Below are 19,158 nucleotides of genomic sequence, written 5' to 3' on the forward strand. Positions count from 1 at the left end.
GTAGGATTTCAATTTTTCCATTAATGGAATGCTGGCATGCTGAACATTTTCCACATTTGTAGTTCCCCTTAAGTTTGGGCAAGTTCCATAATTGCGGAAGGCATGATTCTTTCTTTTTCGTCGTATAATTTAAGTGGCTAAGTAGGTCCTTAAGGTAATGAGCTTTTCGAAAAAAAAATAAGGCTTGCTTTGTCGTCCTAATGTGGTGCGATATCATCATCTGATGTCAGGATTTGCCAATTTTTTGTCGAGATTCTTTATAAGGATCGGATATTGGAACTTTAGTCAGTAATGAACCATACTTTTTGTGGATCCAGAGGTGAACTCTGAATTGGTTTGTATGTAAGTAATTCTGCTCTTGGTCTTAATTTGGTTTTGTTGTACATTTTATTTAGATGTTGAATGGAGTAGCCTCGCCTCCTAAATTTTGTGATAGATGCTTGAGCATTTTTTTCAAACTCCTCATCCTCAGTGCAATTTCCTTTTATGTGCTGGAGTTCTCCGAATGGACTGTTTTGGATGACGTGCACAGGATGATTGCTGGTTGCATGTTATATGGAGTTGACTGCTGTTGGTTTCACATGTAATGCAGTATGGATAGATTTGTTTTTAATGTACAGTTTTAGATCTAAGAAGTTGATGGAAGAGATGCTCTCTGTGAGTGTAAATTTGCGGTTATAGTCATTCTGATTCAAATAGTTGTGGTATTCTTCAAGTTTTAATTTTCTTCTTCTCCAGATGATGAGCACATCGTCAATGTAGCATCCCCAGTAGATAATTCAGTTTTAAGTGGTGAAGAATGTGTGTCTCCAGGCATGTTCAAGTTCAAAATGCCCAACACAAAGATTTGCATATGGTGGGGCATATTTGACACCCATTGCCATGCCCTGATTTTGTCAGTAAATTTGTTTGTCGAAGTTAAAAGTATTGTTATGAAGTGTGAAATGAAGCATTTCGAGTAACATGTCGTTTTGCTGTAGGAATGAAACGGACCTGGTTTTGAGAAAATATTGTGTTGTTTCCAATCCTTTATTGTGCAGTATGCTGGTATAGAGCGAAGCTACATCCAATGTCACTAGTCTGAATTCATCCTCCCCGGTAACTGATTTGAGCTGTTGAATAACATGTTTTGTATCTTTTTTGTATGATGCCAAGCCTGTGACGAGTGGTTGAAGATGTGCGTCGATGAATTGGGAAACAGGTCCGTAAGTGAGCCAATGCTGTTTATGATGGGTCTGCATGAAGGGAACTATCTCCAACTTTCCCTCCCTTAATGCTGTTCTGCTCGAGCCCGTCACTCATATAATTCCAACTCTGACGGTCAAACGTTTCTCTAAGCAGCGAGTGGGGGGCAGATCTCTCTCTGCGGATGGTGCCTCCCTTTGGAACAGCCTCCCTGCCCCTTTCATATTTGAGCCGGACCTCCTTAGGTTCTGGAAACTGTTATTAACTCTGTTCTTCTCTACCTCTTCCCCTTCCTTGCTAATCACCCCTTTGCCGCTGTGACCGGTGGCCTGATCCTCATGAACCTCACAGGCCCTTCCTCCCCCGTCAATACCAGCCCCCTTCTCCATTGCCCTTTGGGCCCCTGCCTATGGCTCCACATACCACCCTTGAGAGATGCTTGGACTTGCAATTAGTCTGAGGTTCTCCTCATGGCTCCCCTTAGCACTCCCTCTTGGACCCTCCTCCAGCACTTGTCCACTCCTATGCACCCCCTTTTGATCCCCCTCCCCTGCACCTCTCGTCAATGCACTTGCTTGGCGGAATGCCACAAGGCCTAGTAGGACGACTGTATATATATATTATTGTTGCATTTTATATCTTGCTACTGTTATGATCTCCCCTGTTCCCTTCCCATTTAGCCTTGTGGTGCTTTGAAACACAATTATGTTGTATAAAGCACCTTACAAATTATCAATAAAAAAGGACCGCCAATCTCCTATAAGGATCCTTATGTAGTCTTGAACGGGGATACAATTGTTTTCTTTATATACTTAGCTGAACCTGCATAATTCGCTGCTAGAAGAAGCTTTTCATAACCAAAATGGAACTGGTAACATTAATTTTCAATTAGACAGAAGTTGTTCTCCTTTCTTTTGTTCAAGAGGTTCTATGTAACATGTTTGCTTAAAGCTTGTTGGACTATGCTGCAACCCAATTCCCCACATTCTGGACTGTATTGTCTTTCCTACCAGGTTGCAAAGAAGGGCAAACATCCAAGTATAAAGGTGTTCAAATTCTGTAGCTCTCCCTCTTAGACGACTCCTACACTGCTGTCCCCTCGATCATATGCTAGGTTAACTGCATTGGTGTTTGGAGCAAGAATATATGGAGCTGTTGATTAGCCCATTGGTGACTGTATTTATAGAGTGATGAGAGACTCTAGCATGAAGATGGATCCGAGCAGGGGGCTCTTAATTCTCGCCACAGCTTTTTCTGTCTAAAGAGCTGTTTTCCATGGCGTCTGCCTGCCACAGGATTCTCAACAAGTTGGGAACGAGTGAGAGCTAGGGACTGCGAGTACCTTAGTCACTACAAATGTAATGTTTTGACAGGATTTCTCTTGACCAACGACGGTCTGCCTGGCATGGACCTATTATGCATTTGTATGTGTGTGGTTGGTCATCGCCTAAGTGTGTTTCAACCCCTTCCAGGCATAGAGATGGAGATTCATCAAATATTGCACAGTTATTTAATGTTGGGACCTTTCTCAGTAAATCCTCCAGCTTTCATTGTGTTAAAGCGGCAACGCATTTATTTTTGTCATCTGTAAACCGACAGCATCTCCAGATCTAAGGTTGCTAGATAGATAATTTAAAATTGGCAGCAGAGCACGCACCAGATATTAGCTGGTTACTCGCTTATAGAATATACCTTTGCCAAATTTGAAGATGAGTTTTTCAGGTAACCAAGCCAGAAACTATACTAGGAAGTGCAGGTATGGGTGGGTTGATCTCTTGATGTAGGGAGGAGCTGGCACTTCAGTGCACACATTTTTAGAAGCACCACTTGTGGATGAGAATTCTGAGGAGAAGAATTTATGGAATCCATCAAAACATTGATACATTATAACTGGTAAGAACTCCCTTTATAAGAGGCTGGGACGATAGCTTGGGGGGGGCAACATGTTTGTCTTGGAAGCAAGACAATGCAGAGCGACACAGGTTCATATCCCAGTTCTGCGCTTAGAGATTGGGCTCCATTATTAAGCCTGTAGTAGAAGATTCATTTAGTATGCTCGACACCTGAGGTTTTTACAACCTTATTAGACACCCATGGAAAGAAAAGATTCACCATTTTCACTAAGATACTGTTGCAGTGCTTTAACTACAGTTTCTACTTCATTACTTATTTCCTCCATAAACAGTTTGTATTTGATAACTTATTTGTACCTTTTCACAGGATGCTGATAACCAGGGTGCGGGAGAACAAGGCAGACCAGTGAGACAAAATATGTTCAGGGGTTATAGACCACGATTCCGCAGGTAAGCTCACTTGTAAACATGGCTAAGAGATAATCGCTCATATCGGTGTGTTATCTTGGTGCATTACTCAAACAACCAGACCGTTTTAGAAAATGCTTCTTGGTCTTAAATGTTTCTGCAGGGGCCCTCCTCGTCAAAGACCATCTCGAGAGGACATAAATGAAGAAGATAAGGAAAACCAGGGGGATGGGACCCAGAGTCAGCAACCACCTCAACGTCGGTATCGTCGTAACTTCAACTACAGACGCAGACGCCCAGAAAACCCTAAACCACAAGATGGCAAAGAGACCAAAACAGCCGACCCTCCAGCTGAGAACACGTCTGCTCCCGAGGCCGAGCAGGGCGGTGCTGAGTAAATACCGGCTTACCATCTCAACCATCAACCGGGTATGTATTTGACCTTTTGCAAAATGATGAAAACTCACATGGGATAACACTAGCTAAATCGGTAACAGATTTTCTCTCAGCTGACTAAGCGATGAAGTTCACGACAAGATAAGACGTGGTTGTGATGGTAGGCCAAAGGGTTTCTAAATTTCCTGTTTTTTTTTTTTCCTTTAATCAGGAGTTTTCTATGCTGCAGAACTATCTTCTGTCACCTCCTCCTCATGTTTTTCACAATTCTTTGAAGAAAAGGTGCTGGTGATTCATTGCCTTTTGAAATTTCCATCTCCCCATTAGGGAGATTCCAGATTTTTTTTTTTCTCAAGCAATATTTTAATAGAAAAGCGGAAAGCATTATTGCAATGGTAAATAAGGGCTGGTCTTCAAATTTTGCGAGTGCTTGTACCACAATTGATCAATGCTAGTTTCATTTAATCCTTTTGGTTGTTTTTTCACCAGATCAAGTAACTTCTGTAAACCTTTCACCTGGCTTTGTATTTTTTTCTTTAATATCTGAGAGATTTTTTGCTATGATTATTTTTTTATCCCAGTTCTCCACTTTCCCCATAGCTTATAGGAGATCTAGACATTGGGTTTGGTGTCAGGGTGTTTCAGTGTTAAGAGGTGGTGGGAAGTTGTTGAGAACTGAGCTTGAAGGAAACCAGAACTTGATCAACCAAAAGTAAAGGCTCCGTAACATCAAAGGATGACTTAAGATTGAGGCGCTGATGAGCAGCAGAGGATGAGGGAGTAGATCTGCGGTGCTCGATGCGGCCGAAAATATACTGACTTGAATATTCTGCTGGATTTGCGAAAAGTGGCACCGAGGCCAAGATCTCCAGCCAGGAAGTGAGTGACCGAGCGGAGAGAGGTGAAGTGAAGAAGACGGTGGTGGAAAGTGGCCGCCATCTTTTGAGAGGCCGGAGCGTGGCGGGCCCGTGGCAGTTGAGGTCGACCCCCTCTGACGTCAACCCCACCAGAGAGCTGTGGGGCAGGGTGGACCACCGTTGGTCGCAGGGGAATAGACAGACCGCAGGCAGAGTGTGCGGGCTGTGACTGCCGTGGGGCCAAATAGTTTAGCAGCAGGACACACACAGCCCGGGAGGAGGACCGTCGGGACAATCTCAGGCACCGGTGGAGGAGCGCGGCAGTACGCTGCCCAAGATGAGGCTGATCCCTGCAATATACTTCAAGATGGTCTCTGCAGTCGGTGGCTGGGGGCCCAGAAGGTGGCAGGAGGAACAGGAGCCCGACCTGTGTAGAGGAGGACTTGGCACCGGTAGGAACGAGTTGGGACCCCCCGTGGGCTAATTAAAGGATAAGCGGCAGGCAGAGGGCACCCCCAAAGCTCTGGGCGGCACAGCGGTGAGGAGGGAGTGCGCCTGGGGCTGGGAGTCTGGAGCTGCTGCAGTGGGAAAATGTAATTTTGACACAGCATGGATGCCCTGGTGATGGTGGGGACCCGGTGTCATGCATGCCAGTGAAACATCCTGGCAGAGCGGTCTTGGAGTGTGGGTGAGGTATATGGGGGTCCCACAGAACCAGAACTACCTATTGCTGGTGCAGGTACAGAGGCAGGGCAGGGGGTGCCCTCCTAGGAGTTGGGGGCAAGAAGAGACGTGAGAGGGTTGAGAGGTCTGGCCCTGCAGAGACGGGGCAAAGGCAGGGTGTTGATTGCAGTGACCAGGTCAGGTGGTGTGGGCAGTGCAGCTTTAACACGAATTGACTGAGGAGGTGATGGGGATCCTGGAATTGCAGCGCCAGAGGACCGTAACCAGGGTATAGGCGCAGTAGTCGAGGTACCCTGCTGTGCCCCCCTTTCTTCCCCCATCTTAACATGGCAAAAGCAGAGGGCAGAAAGATCATGCATCAAAGTAAAATGGACCAAATTGCGGTCAGTGGCCTGGCCGCAGGGCAGTCCAATTTGAAGAACAGCACCCACATGCAAAATCCAGCACAAGACCCGACCCTCTCATTAGCTGACATCATGGGGGCAATTGCAGAGTCTCGGTCCTCGATAGAGGAAAAGATTGATGGACTGGCATCCGAGGGCTCCTTTCTGCATCTGGACGTCCATAAACTAGCTTCAAGGGTGTGTGAGGCGGAGTAGCGGATGTCGGACACGGAGGACACGGTAAGGAAGATGGAGGAGCAACTCACGGTGGTGTCCCAGAGGCTTAGTCTTGAAGAACAGGACAGAGGACAGCAAGCAGAGGTCTAGGAGGAACAACCTCCATATCCTGGGGCTGCCAAGAAAGTGGAAGGGCCTATCATGGAACTTCTCTTGGAGCAGTGGTTGGTGGAAGTAATGGCCCTGAAGAAGCTCTCCAATTTCTTCTCTGTTGAAAGGGCCCATCGGGTGCCCATGGGAAGGCCAGTGCCGGGAGCTCACCTATGCACTGTTATCGCAAGACTTTTAAACTTTCGAGATACAGTCTTACAGATGGTGAGTGCGGCCGGCCCGATCACGTACAACGGCTCTCATGTTGGATTTTTTCCCAGATTACACATGGGAGGTGCAGCGGGCCAGGCAGTTCTTGAACGCAGTCAAGCGGAAACTGCTCTCCTGTGGCATCAAGTATGCACTCTTCTTCCCCTCGTAATTGAAGTTCTACTATGGGGCGAAGGCGCTCCTCTTCAACACACCACATGAGGCATGGGAGTGGTATGAAACGAATTTCCAGCCAGCAGTGGCCTGTGTGTCACAAGGGAGTCCCAGAGACCTGGCACTGATTTGGTGCCAGCATCTGCCCCAAGGCACACACAGGACATTTTCTCCCGGAAGTAGCGGGCAAGAGACTGAACCAAGGGGAGAAGGGCTGAATGGCGATGTGAAGGTGGTGCCAGGTGTTGACACGCCTTCGGAACATTGAAGATTTATGTTGTAGCATCTTCAGAGAACTGGCCTATGGAGCTTATGGGATCTAGAACAAGCTGCCCGGTCCTGAACCTTGATCCGCGGGAGCTGCTGAGCCCAACAGTCCCTCTAAGATGTGTAGACGACTACTTATTGTAAAAGCAGACGTCTCTACACCCCAAAGGGAAAGGGGAGAGTGGGTAAAACAAAAAAAGAACACAGCTTACTCTCTCTCCAAATAGCCAAGCACCTGCAGAGGATGAGAAAACAAAAGATGAATACCTTCCTAAACAAAACACCCCACCTGAGTTCCTCTGTACTTTTCTATACCTGTTGTGCTTCCATTGAGAGCTGGGAAGTGAGTTTTATTTCAGAAGCTCCAAATAGAACCATAACAACCTTTTACTTATGAGAGGTTTCCTAGCTGTTCAAACTAATGCTGTACCATCCCACAGTCTGGAAACATGTCTGTTGATTTGCTAGATGGAGGCAGACTAGAAAACTGTTCTTCTGGAATGATTCTCCTGGGCAAACGTGCTCCTAAACTACTCAAACCCCCAGTAACAAACTGGCAGCAGATACCTCAAGTCTATTGTGCTAGACTTATCAATCTTGGAGTGAGTCTTTAAGTAATCAGTGTCCTTTATTTTTATCTCCTCTATTGCATTCTTCAAGGAATATTACCTTCTAACTCCTAGACCCCTGTCCAGGATATGAGAGAAAGCTGCACTTGACTCTCTTCCTGAGAAACCACTGGTCATCCTGAGCGCATGCACAGTGAGATGCAGTCTGAGGCTTACTTTCATGTTATAAATCACTGCCAGGCGCTAGCGATCATTACACTGTCCTTGACATGCGCGCGAGCTGCAGCAAATAAAGGAAATGTCTGCCGTAGCGTGTGCATATTATTAACATCTTTTTCCCTGACAGCAGTTTTCTTAACAGCATTTAATGTTAATGCGGATTAATCTAGAGTTTCCTTCAGAGAGAAAATCAATGCTTACAAGTGTGATTGGTTTTACTGCTGTCAACTTAAAATTACAGTTCCTTGCAGAACGCTGCTCCCAACTTGGACTCACAAGGTTGCTTTCTTGGCATTTAAAACTGACTAAACACCTAAACTAACTAAGAGATTAAAAATAAACTTGAAGTCACTTCTTAACTTCTCATGAATGCAGATTACTTCTTCAGTAGATTAGTATAAGAACTTTTCTCTAGAAATCGGAGCGCTGCGCTCCCACCAGATCTCTGCTTTTTTTGTCCATCGTGAATCTGGACTGCAACCTGCCCCTTCACCAACCTGGGCTGAATTCAAAGATTAAAATGGGTCCTACTTCAAGAGATACAAAAAGCAGGACCTTCCTGTTAAGGTGAGGACAATGAAAGGAAGTTTGGAATTCTCTTTCTGTTTCCAAGCCACCTCAGCCTACAATCATCTTGCGGAATGTTCTCATCCAATCAGGACCCTGCCTCCTCCCCACCATGATGGCTTGGGGAACTCTCCTTCTGAACAATGGAAGTTAAGGTACGTTTTAATCGGAACTTTGTATGAATTGTGTAAGTCGTTAAATAAACACAGAATTACTAGAAATTACAGCACATCCATCTCACCAGACAAATGAACCTGACACAAGCCCAGTCTAGGCCTGCTGCTGAAGTGGCGGGTGCCCCGTTCATGGTTGAGTTAGTAGGTTCATGTAGGTTTCACACAGGCACAGAGCGACAGGTGCTTTAGTCGGGGGAGAAGTGCAGGTTGGTGGGGGGGTTATGGTTCTTCGTGTTCTGGGTTTCTCATGACTTGTCTAGGGCAGGCAGTCTTTCTTACTAGGGCTTCTAGGGTGAGCTTAAAAGCGGGAATTAATGGGGCAGCAGTCCCCCCCAGGAGTAGCTAGTTGGTATCTGAATACAGGGTTGGATGGCACAGGATAAGGGAGTCGCGTTGTTAACGTGGAATGTAAACAAGATGTACTCGAGCATTAAACGTTGGTTAATATTGCACTTTCTCAACCGGCATTTCCACGACTTTGCCCTGCTTACTGAACTCACCTGGAGGGGACACATTGCAAGTTCTTTATGCGCACAAATTAGAGTGGCCTACCATGTCGGCTTTGCTAGAGGGACAAGGGGCACCATGATCATAATACATAAGAGGGTGCCATTCTCGATCATGGCAGTGAGGACAGACCCTGGCGGGAGGTTTGTGTTGATTAGGGGGGGCAACTGTGGGGGGCCATGTGGGGAATAGTAGCAGTAAACACACCACCCCCCCTTTACACGGGAGCTACTTAATGACCTCCAGAAGCTTATAGTACTGGGGGAGGCGGTGAGGTGGATCCTGGGAGGTGACTTTAATGACGTGATGGACACTGGCATCGACAGCTCGCACCTGGGTAGCAGAAATTTGGGACACCCCACTAATCTATGTACCTTTGTTAGAGCAATGGGTTGGCTAGACACGTGGAGGACCATGCATGCGGGGGAGACCGGGTACTCCTTCTTTTCTGGGGTCCACCTCGCTGCAAAGTCTAGCTGTTAGCTAGGGGGATTTCAGATCACTCAACATTATTGGTCACGCTCAAGAGCCGGTGCGAGCCACCCACACAGAGACTGGGCTCCTATTATTTAGGTTTCCCTGACTTCACTGAGGCCTTAAAACACACCACACAGGAATATTTTCAGTGGCGAGTCCGGTACAGTCTGGGGGTTTACAAGGTGGTCTTCCGGGGTCGGTGGTCGATTGCTCTTATTTTGGCACATAGAAAACGGCATGCACGGGCGGTGCGGGAGGCTGAAGCGGCCTATGAAAGAGCAGAAGAAACCTCGATGGCTACCAATTCCCCAAAGACACAGCTGAAGTTATGGGGAGCCCAAGAGGCACTTCGGGACATAGCATTGGACAACGCAAGGCAGGCGCATTGGTGTAGGCGCAGCCAGATTTATGAGGTTGGGGACAAGGCGGGTGAGATGCTTGCGTTGTTGGAGCGCCGGGAGAGGGATAGTGGGCAGGTGAGGGCTTTGCAGAATGAGGCGAGGGAAATTTTAACAAGGGAAGTGGGCATAGCGCAGGAGTTAGCAGGGTTCTACGAATCACTATATATGGCCACGTTGGGTGGATCGGGTATGGGGGAAGCTGACCCGCTGGTTCTCACGCAGCTGTCTGTAATGAAGCAGGAAAGTTTGGATGGCGAATCTCGGAGGACGAGGTGAAGACCGCGATGGCTCAGTTACAGTCGGGGAAGTCTGTGGGCCCAATTGGCTTCCCTGTGGAAGTTTGGAAGAAGCTGGGAGGGTGGTGGTCAGACTTCTCAACTGGTTATTTATACGAATTAAGGGGGATGGCATTCTGCCAGAAGCTCCAAGGAAGGCTCTCATTATGGTTCTTCCCAAGCCAGGGAAACAACCAGAATATTGTGCCTTTTTTATAGGCCAATTTCCTTGATAAACGGGGCGGTAAAGATTCTGGCCAGAGTCTATTGCAAATTGTCTGCAGGGGGTTATCGCTAGCTTTGTTCACACTGACCACGGTGGGTTTATGCCAGCAAAGTCTACCTGCATTAATTTACGCAGGGTGCAACTGGCCATCGGTCAGGCCTCCACTATCCCTGGTCCGCTGGCGTTACGGTCAGTGGATTTTAAGAAAGCCTTTGTGTCTCTGTTCTGGGAGACTATGGAAAAAATGGGCTTTCGGGAGAACTTTGAGCTGGGTGCGCTTGCTATACAAGTCACTGGTAGCTGATGTGCGGGTTAATGGGGTTTGCTCCAGGACCTTTCCCTTAGAATGGGGTATGCAGTGGGGCTTCACCCTCTACCCCTTCACCCCTGCTCTTCACCCTAGCAATGGAACCACTGGCAGTGAGGCTTAGATCAAGCATGGAGTGGGTGGGTTTCAGGTGGCCCTGGGGGGGTAGAGGATAGGATCTATATTGGCGTCCCAGTTGCGTCCTGCTAAGCGGTGTCGAAGATACTGACTGAGTATCAGGGAGCCAGCGGCCTGAAGGTGAACTGGCAGAAGTCCGTTTTTCACCCCTTCAGGACGGGGACACAGCACTCCCACAGGACTGCCCTTCTCAGATATCTCGGACCGGTTTCCGGTATCTGGGTGTTCAACTGGGGGACTTCCTCTACGACTTTATAGACCTGAACCTGCTCCCGATCACCCGCAAATTCAGGGTGGATTTCCACTCAACTTGATTGGCAAAGCAGCCCTTTTCAAAATGGTATCCCTTCCCAGGTTTCTCTGTGCTACAGAATGGCCCGCTCATGATATCCAAGAAGGTATTCAAAGAAATAGAGGTGATTCTTAGGGAGCTGCTGTAGGGGTGTGAGGGAAGCAGGCCCGGATTGCCCTGAAGACTCCAATGGTCGATGTGGGAGGGGGGGATATGTCTGACCTGCTTGCAACAATACTATTGGGCAGCACAATTGGGAGTTGTTAACAATTGGCTACACAGGACTCCAGGGTTACTTCACATACAGTTGCGGTTGGATGGGAATCAGGACCCCTATACAGATCTTATATCCCAGACGAGGAATGATGGAGCCCTCCCACTCATGTTGCACTGCATGCAACAGGTGTGGGACGAGGACCATATGCATATTGGCTGGGGGAGGAAGCCGAGGTTGAGCCAGCCCCTATGGGGGAATACACTTCTCCCAGAGATTCTTAACATGGGCCACTTCAAGCATTGGGAGAGGTGTTGGATCAAGAACCTTGCAGACGTGATCCATGGGGACAAGCTCCTTCCCTTTGAGGCTATACGTGAATAATGTGCTCTGGGCACAGCAGAACACTTCAAGTACATGCAAGTGGCACATGCGGTTAGAAACCAATTCCCAGTCCTTAGTGAGGTCCCACAGTGCTCCCTGCTGGAGGCCAACTTACTAGCTTCACAAATTAAGTCGAAGGTCACGTCAATACTGTACCGAGTAGTATCTGCTTTTGACACCCGGGAATTATCCAGTATCTGGGATAGATGGGAAAGCGATGTAGGCACCAAAGAGCCTGAGGAATGGGTAGAAGTGTTAATATTCCCAAGAGAAATGAGTATGTCTGCCAGTTTCCATCTCATACATTACAAGAGTGTTCATCGAGTTTACTATTCACGGACCAAGCTATGCAGATGGGGGTGGGCGGACAATGAGTGTTGCCTGCTGTGCGGGTGGCCTGGTGGGTCGTTCCATCATACACTTTGGAACTGTCCCTTGATTAAGCGACTGTGGGGGAAACATATCCATAAGTTGTCTAATGTACTGCAGATGGAAGTTCCCTCTGACCCGAAATGTATGATATTTGGGTTTGTGGGGAGATGGGACTTCCAGAACATGAGAAAATATTCCTGGCAATTGCCCTTGGACTGATAAAGAGAGTAATTGCCTTGGTGTGACTTAGCCTGCCTTAGTCTGCTAACACTGTTTAATCATATCAGTTTGTGCATATATTCGTTAACAAGCCCTATATACTACATCCCCGAGAGGGCCTTGCGGCTCCCGCCCATTGAAATTTGCAGAACAGGCGCGAGAATGCCTGGAAGAAAGGAAGAGGGTGAAATTTTTTTTTTTTACCATGGGGATCTTGGAAGTACTGCCCACTATTGCCGCAGCCAGGACCATCTTTGGCCACTATGAATCAGTACCGGATTCCAGAAAGATGGTAACTTTGTGTATGAATAATGAGATTAATCACCCCCAGGAACAAAGCGCCCACACACTGCCATGGGATAACTCAGTGGGAATAACGATGCTCTGGTCACAAAGGAGGCCATGTTGTTCTCCGACTTGGGCAGTATCTTGGAGGGTGCACCGGATTTAAATAAAATTCAGGTATCCCCACCTCCTCTATATGTTTCGGCCTCTGTTCAGGAGAACGATGACATTCAAAACTGTCACATTCATAAAGTAAATAGTGTTCTTGATATAAAAACGTGTGATTGCAAGCCACTTCGAATCCTACGTAATACAAGATCTATGGTGAAGCATGCTGTGGAAATACTGGAATATATAATTGAGAAAGATTTAGATTTCTGCCCCCTGACTGAAACATGGATGCATGAGGCAGCAGGTCCCTCCCTGGCTCTTGCAATTCCCGAAGATAATTTTCTTTGATGTGCTAACGGGATACTCAGGGTAGGGGTGGTGTGGCAATTATATACAAAAAGTGCCTCGATACATTGAAGCATGATATTCAAGGTCCTAGTGGGTGCTAGACTCTGTGCCATAAAATTAGAACGGACGCCTCTACCACGATGAATGTTCAGGCGACATATCAACCCACTAATACTATGCCAGATTTTGTGGCACAACTGAATAGCCTAGTCCTGGCCCAACTCCAGGGAACGGCCAAATGGCTTATAATGGGATATTTTAATCTCTGGAAGGACGACCCCAAAGATCTAGCAGCCAAGGAACTGGCTAGATTTATGAAGTCTATGGGATTTGTACAACACATAGTCCAATATATGACCCTTGTAATGACTGGGATTGTCTGAGTCTTCTCATTAAACTTAAAGATTAGCACCCCTGACATATCCTTGTGCCCCTGGTCGGACCATACCTTCATTGAATTTGGGTGGATCTTCTGACCCATTGCAAACGGACCATATCTAAACAAAATCGGATTACGTCCAGAAATTTGAAGAGGGTTAATATTGAATCTTTGCGGCAGTGGACACCACCCACCACTCAGGAAGATGGGTCACCGTCCCCTGGTGTGGAAGGTCTGACTGACTCCCTTTTGGACACCTTATCCAAAGCTATTGATGTTATAGCTCCGCAAAAGAAAAGTTATAAGTCATACAAACAATAACTGGTTTTCAGAGGAACTCAAAATGCTGAGTAGAAAAAAGGAAAACATTCTATTAGTGGAGAAATTCGAAGGAGGAAGAGGAAAGGATCATTTATCTGGGAGCGGCAAATAGATTTAAACTCGCATTTATAAAAGCCAAAAAAGAATCATATGAAGCACATATTCAAAATGCTCAAAACAACTCCAAGGAAATGTTTGCAATTCTTAGAGAACTGGAGAAACCTGATATTAAATATCAGGAATCTATTGATAAAGGTGTACCCAGATTCAAGAAGCTATGATAACCAAGACAAAAAAAGTACAAATATCATCAAAGAAACCTTGAATTCATGGCTTACATATCCTCTTGAGGCCTCACAGAAACAAGTACCCACTATCCATCAGCACATACCTAAGTTTAACTTTAGGAGTATCTCAGAAGAAGAAATTTGCATCATCTTAGCCAAACTCAATCTGTTGTCCTGCAAAGGGCATCAGTTTCCAGCTGCAGCTGGTAAGGCATGCTCTGAGCTTCTGATCAGCTCAATTACAAGGATTGTGAATGCGCCTTTTAAAGAGGGTAGGGTTCCCACCTGTGTCGGACAGGGACAAGAAATAGGCCCCGTCACCCAAAAAAGGTTTCCCACCCCTCGTCTCACGACCCTTGACCTCTGATTACATCACCGGAAGTGATGTTAATGGACCCCACCGCAAAGTGACATCCTCGGAAGCGATGAAACACGACCGTTCACCCCTTGACAAAACAGGAAGTGGCATCAAATGGCATTGTTCCTAAGTACACAACGAAAAATATTATGATTTCATTAATGTGATATACATTTCATACAAGAATGGATCACCATATGGATCATTAATATCAGTGTGTAGAGATCCATATTGTCAAATTACTGTGAATGCAAGCAGACGTCCAAGGCCAAATGATGATGTTATTGTATAGCACTTAAGCTTAAGCTCTTTTTTATAGAACAAATAGGCATACAATGTTACCCAACCTCTGTTGGTACTCATTTATTGATCTAAGAAGAATGAAAGGCTTTTTGAAAAGAAAAGAAAAATTTGAAGAAAACATTTTTTTTTTCATTTTTTTTTCTCCAGACCGGCTCATGAGTGGCCTGAAACCGGCCCCCACTCCACACAGACGATTTCGGCCCGGCCACGGGCCGAAAGGCTGAGTGGCCAATCCGCCCTGGTTCCCACTATTTTGAAGGGTGCTTGGATCACTCCGTTGCTTAAGAAATCTGATCTCGACCCTAGAATTGCCCCAAATTAACGGCCAATCTCCAATTTTCCCTTCATTTTGAAGATAATGGATAGAGTTGTGTATGAACAACTTCTTTGCCACATAAAAGATCATCCCTTCCTGAATGAAGGTCAGTCGGGCTTTCAACCAGGTTTCAGTACAGAATCAGTGTTGCTGGAACTTAATATGATGATTTATATTAATGAGAGCACAACAATGTTATTGATGTCCTTGGACTTATCGGTGGAATTCGATTTAGTGGATCACCCCCTACTAGATTGCGAAAGTAGCTAATTTTAGTGTGCAAGCAAGGGACTGGATGCAGTCTTTCTTAGGGATCAAGACCCTGCTGGTTTGTAGTAAGCAAGCGGAAGCGGACCCTGTTTCAGTCAATTACAGTGTTCCACAAGGGGCCTCGCTAAGGGGCCTTGCTTTCCCCCGGTCTTATACAACCGTTTTACAGCTCCCTTTTTTCACATGCTTGAAGAAAAAACATCTGCTTTTCTTTTTTTATATATATATATATATATATATATATATATATATATATATATATATATATATATATATATATATATATATTTTTTATCCTCTTTAACTTTTAGGAACAGAATAACAACAAATTATTATTTCAGGATAATAACTCATTAAAATGATCTGCTTTTCTAACTATGCAGACGACTCAGTTCCTCATGCCCCTAACAGGCACCTACGAGAAGGACGCCATGGTAGTGTCAGATATACAACCTTATACACAAGTGGATGGATGCTAGTGAGAATGGCGCTGAATCACGGCAAGACAGAGTTTATGATCATTGGCTCTAGACCCAAACTTTCCAAACTAGATGCAGATTATGAATCCTTCCGCATTGCGGACCATGATATTCAGACAAAGGGAATATTTTTTTTTAGGCGTGACATTTGATCAAACTTTGAGTATGTCTGCCCAGGTTAACAGCCTGGTATGCGCATCATCCTATTATATTAGACTGATTTCGCACATCCGGCCATTCCTATATCAAAAAGGCTGCGAAATAGTTACCCGAGCTATCATCTCCGCAAAAATGGATGATTGTGGCTCCCTTCTCATAGGATTAGAAAAACAGAACTTGCCAAACTCCAAGTGGTGCAGAACAGCACCATCAGAGCGATCATGGGCTTACGTAAATTCGCCCATGTGTCGGAGGTGAGAAAAAAACGGCATTGGCTACCCATTGCAGAGAGGATAGAGTTTAGGCTGCTCACAATCACATATGTTTCTTAACGGATCCATCCCTGCGTATATCGCCAACAGACTAAAAAAATAAACCAGTGGTGCGCTCCCTTCGCTCTAATTTTGAACAAGGCCTGCAAATTCTGAAAACCTCACTGCAACTGGTTAGGAGGGGGGCCTTCTGGTCAGTTGCCCCGGCAAAATGGGAATGCCCTGCGATCAGTTCTGAGAAACTGCCCGACATTGGAAGCATTAAAAAAAAAATCTCAAAACACATTGAGTTGACTGTCTTCGCAGCCTGTATGCCTCCAGACCACTTTGGTTGCGCCTAACAAATCATTTAAAGTAAAGAAAATGTTGGGGTGTAAGGATTACCCCAGAGTCGCCAGCTGGATGTCAGAAATAATGGACATGTGCATGGCCATGGAAAGACGGGTGCACTATTCTGGGGGATGCCCGTCGTAGTTTGCGAAGATCTGGGGTAAATGGGAAGAGGGAGGCAGAGGATAGGGGAGACTTGTGGAATGGGCGTACCTGTGGGTGCTGTAAGGAAGGACACACTGTACAAGATTTTCATAGGGAGATAGGAAGCCCTATCATTGAACATTATTAACTAACTTCTATTTGCTCGCACTTTTATGCCATGCTTTGTTATGGTTACTGTATTTTCTTTCTCTTTTTTGTCTTGGGGAGAAAAACAATTGAAAAGTTTTAAAAGCATGACTAGCATCATTTGCATGTCCTTGTAGCTTATTTCCATTTCCTCAACTGGTATGTTTTTCACAAGCTAGGTTTTCTCAGTCCCTTTGTTTCAGCAGCTTCATCTCTTTTGTATTCCTAGCTTTTATAAGGTTTTTTTCCTTTTGTCCTCAATAGTTACAAACTGAAGAGAAAATCATGTACCTTCAGGAACTCGAGCATCTGCTTCCTGATTGTGCCATGTAATTCTCTTTAGTTGTTCCTTCAGCTATCATTTACTGTGCTCCGGTGGTTTTTTTCAGTGCTTTTCTCTTTAAGGGAAGTCTTGTGACCTGGATTAGGAAAAACGAGATGGTGAAGAAACTACTTTTCTCACCTACACATAACGCCATCTTATTGTTACCCAACTACATTTGGTATAAGAAGACAATCATCATCGTGGGTGGTAGTTCCATGCCATTAGCCCTATAAAAGGTGATCCAAGTGCTCACTGAGGCCAACACTGGTGCACTTAGTTGTAAGGCCTATTACCAGTCTGCACATCGGCCCTTAGACTCTGGAGAGCCTGGCTGGAATGTGTATAAACCTATTGATGGAGCAGGATGATCCATTTTATATTCTGTGCTATGCAGTGTACTGATTTGTCTGCATCCTCGCCGAAAGAAGGGGCCTAGTGTTTTGCTGATGCTAAGTGAAAGTAATGTGTAGATGCGCAGTTTGGCAGCAGCACGTTAACAGTACCATAAACAACCTAATGTTGTTTATGATACTGTTTTGTCTCCACCTTTGTAGGTATTCACTGCCTAAACCCCTGCCTGTCTTTGAAATCTAATGCTAGGGTTTACCATGATGTAGCCCTTAGACTCTGGAGACCCTTGATGGAATGTGTATAAAACTAGTGATGGAGCAGGATGGTCCATTTTACATTCTGTGCTGTGCAGTGTACTGATTTGTCTGCATCCTCGCCGGAAGAAGGGGACTAGTGTTTTGCTGATGCTAAGTGAAAGTAATGTGTAGGTGTGCAATTTGGAAGTTTTGCAATGTGTTGCTCACAATTGGGATTATTACCCCGTTTAAGTGAATGCTTCAAGTCAGTTTTAGATCTGCAAGCACGGTGAGAAATACAAAACAGATTTAGTAGCGTGGAGCTTTAAGAAAAGAGATAAAGAAACTTTTTTTCTTGATGAATGAGCTACGTGACGAGGCTCGATTACAAGTCTCACTCAGTTAGGACGTTTTGAGGTTTAGTTAGACTTCGAGTTAAATAGGTTAGGGAAATCTTAGGGATAGTTAGGTAGATTCGTTTTAGGCAGGTAGTTGGGTTTTAAGATTAACTTGGTATTCTTGTAGCAGCATCATTTTAAAGGGCTGTAGTTTGTCAATCCGCTATCCAGTGAAATAAGGTTCACCTTCTTGCAAGTTACGTTCAAGTGGCTTCTGGGCTATGCAGAGGAAGTTTGCAGGCGCTTATCAGACCATGGAGAAGAACAGATTTGGGGGCATACAAGGGAGTTGGAAATCCCATCTAATGTCTTTTTATTTTTTATCCCACTCTCTGGGAGCTAAGCCCAGGCTAGCGTTTCAAGTGCTGCTAGGTGCTGAGCCTCGGTGGAGTAGCAAGCAGCTCCCGTGGAAACCAGACGGCTGTAGAGCGCTTGGCAGTATTCGTGTTTACAATATAGCTGCTACAGGCATGTGATATGATGTTATTTATAATGCGCTTAATACCCAGAGGTTTCTAAGTGCGGATCCGGGGATCGAATCTGTGTTGCTCCGTATCATCTTGCTTCCAAGGCAATGTTAAGACTTGATGGTCGTGTAAATGATGAAACCTCCGTCCCCAAGTACCACACGGACAAGTATAGAATATAACTGCCCGTGCAATCTTTGGGGCCACAGGTGTTGAGTGTCGTCAGCATGGAACCAGGAACACCGGAAGTGAACCCCTTGACCACTGCAAGGCAAGCAACCAGGTTAGAGAAAGCAAGACAAGACAGTGAATGGGTACACGGACAAGTCACAATCTTTCTTACCCCAATGGCAGTGGTCAGATACCCTGGGTGAAGTACTGGGCAGGGTTCTATGATGATCGACGGCGGTAGGCAGCAGATGGTAATGGTGCACTCTTGATGGAAAGAAACGCCGGATTTTGCCAAGAAACATGAACAAGATGAAGTCTGTGGTCAGAAAACCGGACGGTCATGACAAGAACAATGGATGATCCAAAAGCAAATCCGAGGAAAAAAACCAAGTTCGTGAAGCGAAGTCTCGGCATTTGCTGGAACCTTTTGAAAAGCAGAAAAGTCACGTGAGCGCGTCACGTGTTACGCTTCCTTCCTGATCACATGTGTGCTCCTCGTCTCGTGTAACCAATCGAGCCTGTTACTTCCAGATCACGTGCCGCTTAACGCGACGGGGCCCAACACCAATCCGGAGACCATGAAGTGGCGAGGACAGTCTCCATGGTAACCGCCA

At 45.7% G+C, this 19,158-nt stretch overlaps 1 protein-coding gene across 1 annotated transcript in view; it reads left to right on the forward strand.

Moving 5' to 3' along the window:
• LOC138472340 (Y-box-binding protein 1-like) overlaps nucleotides 1–19,158 on the forward strand; it is a 707,873-nt gene that overhangs the window by 465,031 nt on the left and 223,684 nt on the right. Inside the window, exons 6-7 of the mRNA XM_069610465.1 lie at nucleotides 3,406–3,488; nucleotides 3,610–3,875. Of these exons, the coding sequence (XP_069466566.1) occupies nucleotides 3,406–3,488; nucleotides 3,610–3,844 (318 nt within the window). The 3' untranslated portion in view covers nucleotides 3,845–3,875. The remainder of the gene's footprint in view (nucleotides 1–3,405; nucleotides 3,489–3,609; nucleotides 3,876–19,158) is intronic.

This window comes from Ambystoma mexicanum, chromosome 8, assembly GCF_040938575.1.
Source record: "Ambystoma mexicanum isolate Mex_15411 chromosome 8, UKY_AmexF1_1, whole genome shotgun sequence".
NCBI lineage: Eukaryota > Metazoa > Chordata > Amphibia > Caudata > Ambystomatidae > Ambystoma > Ambystoma mexicanum.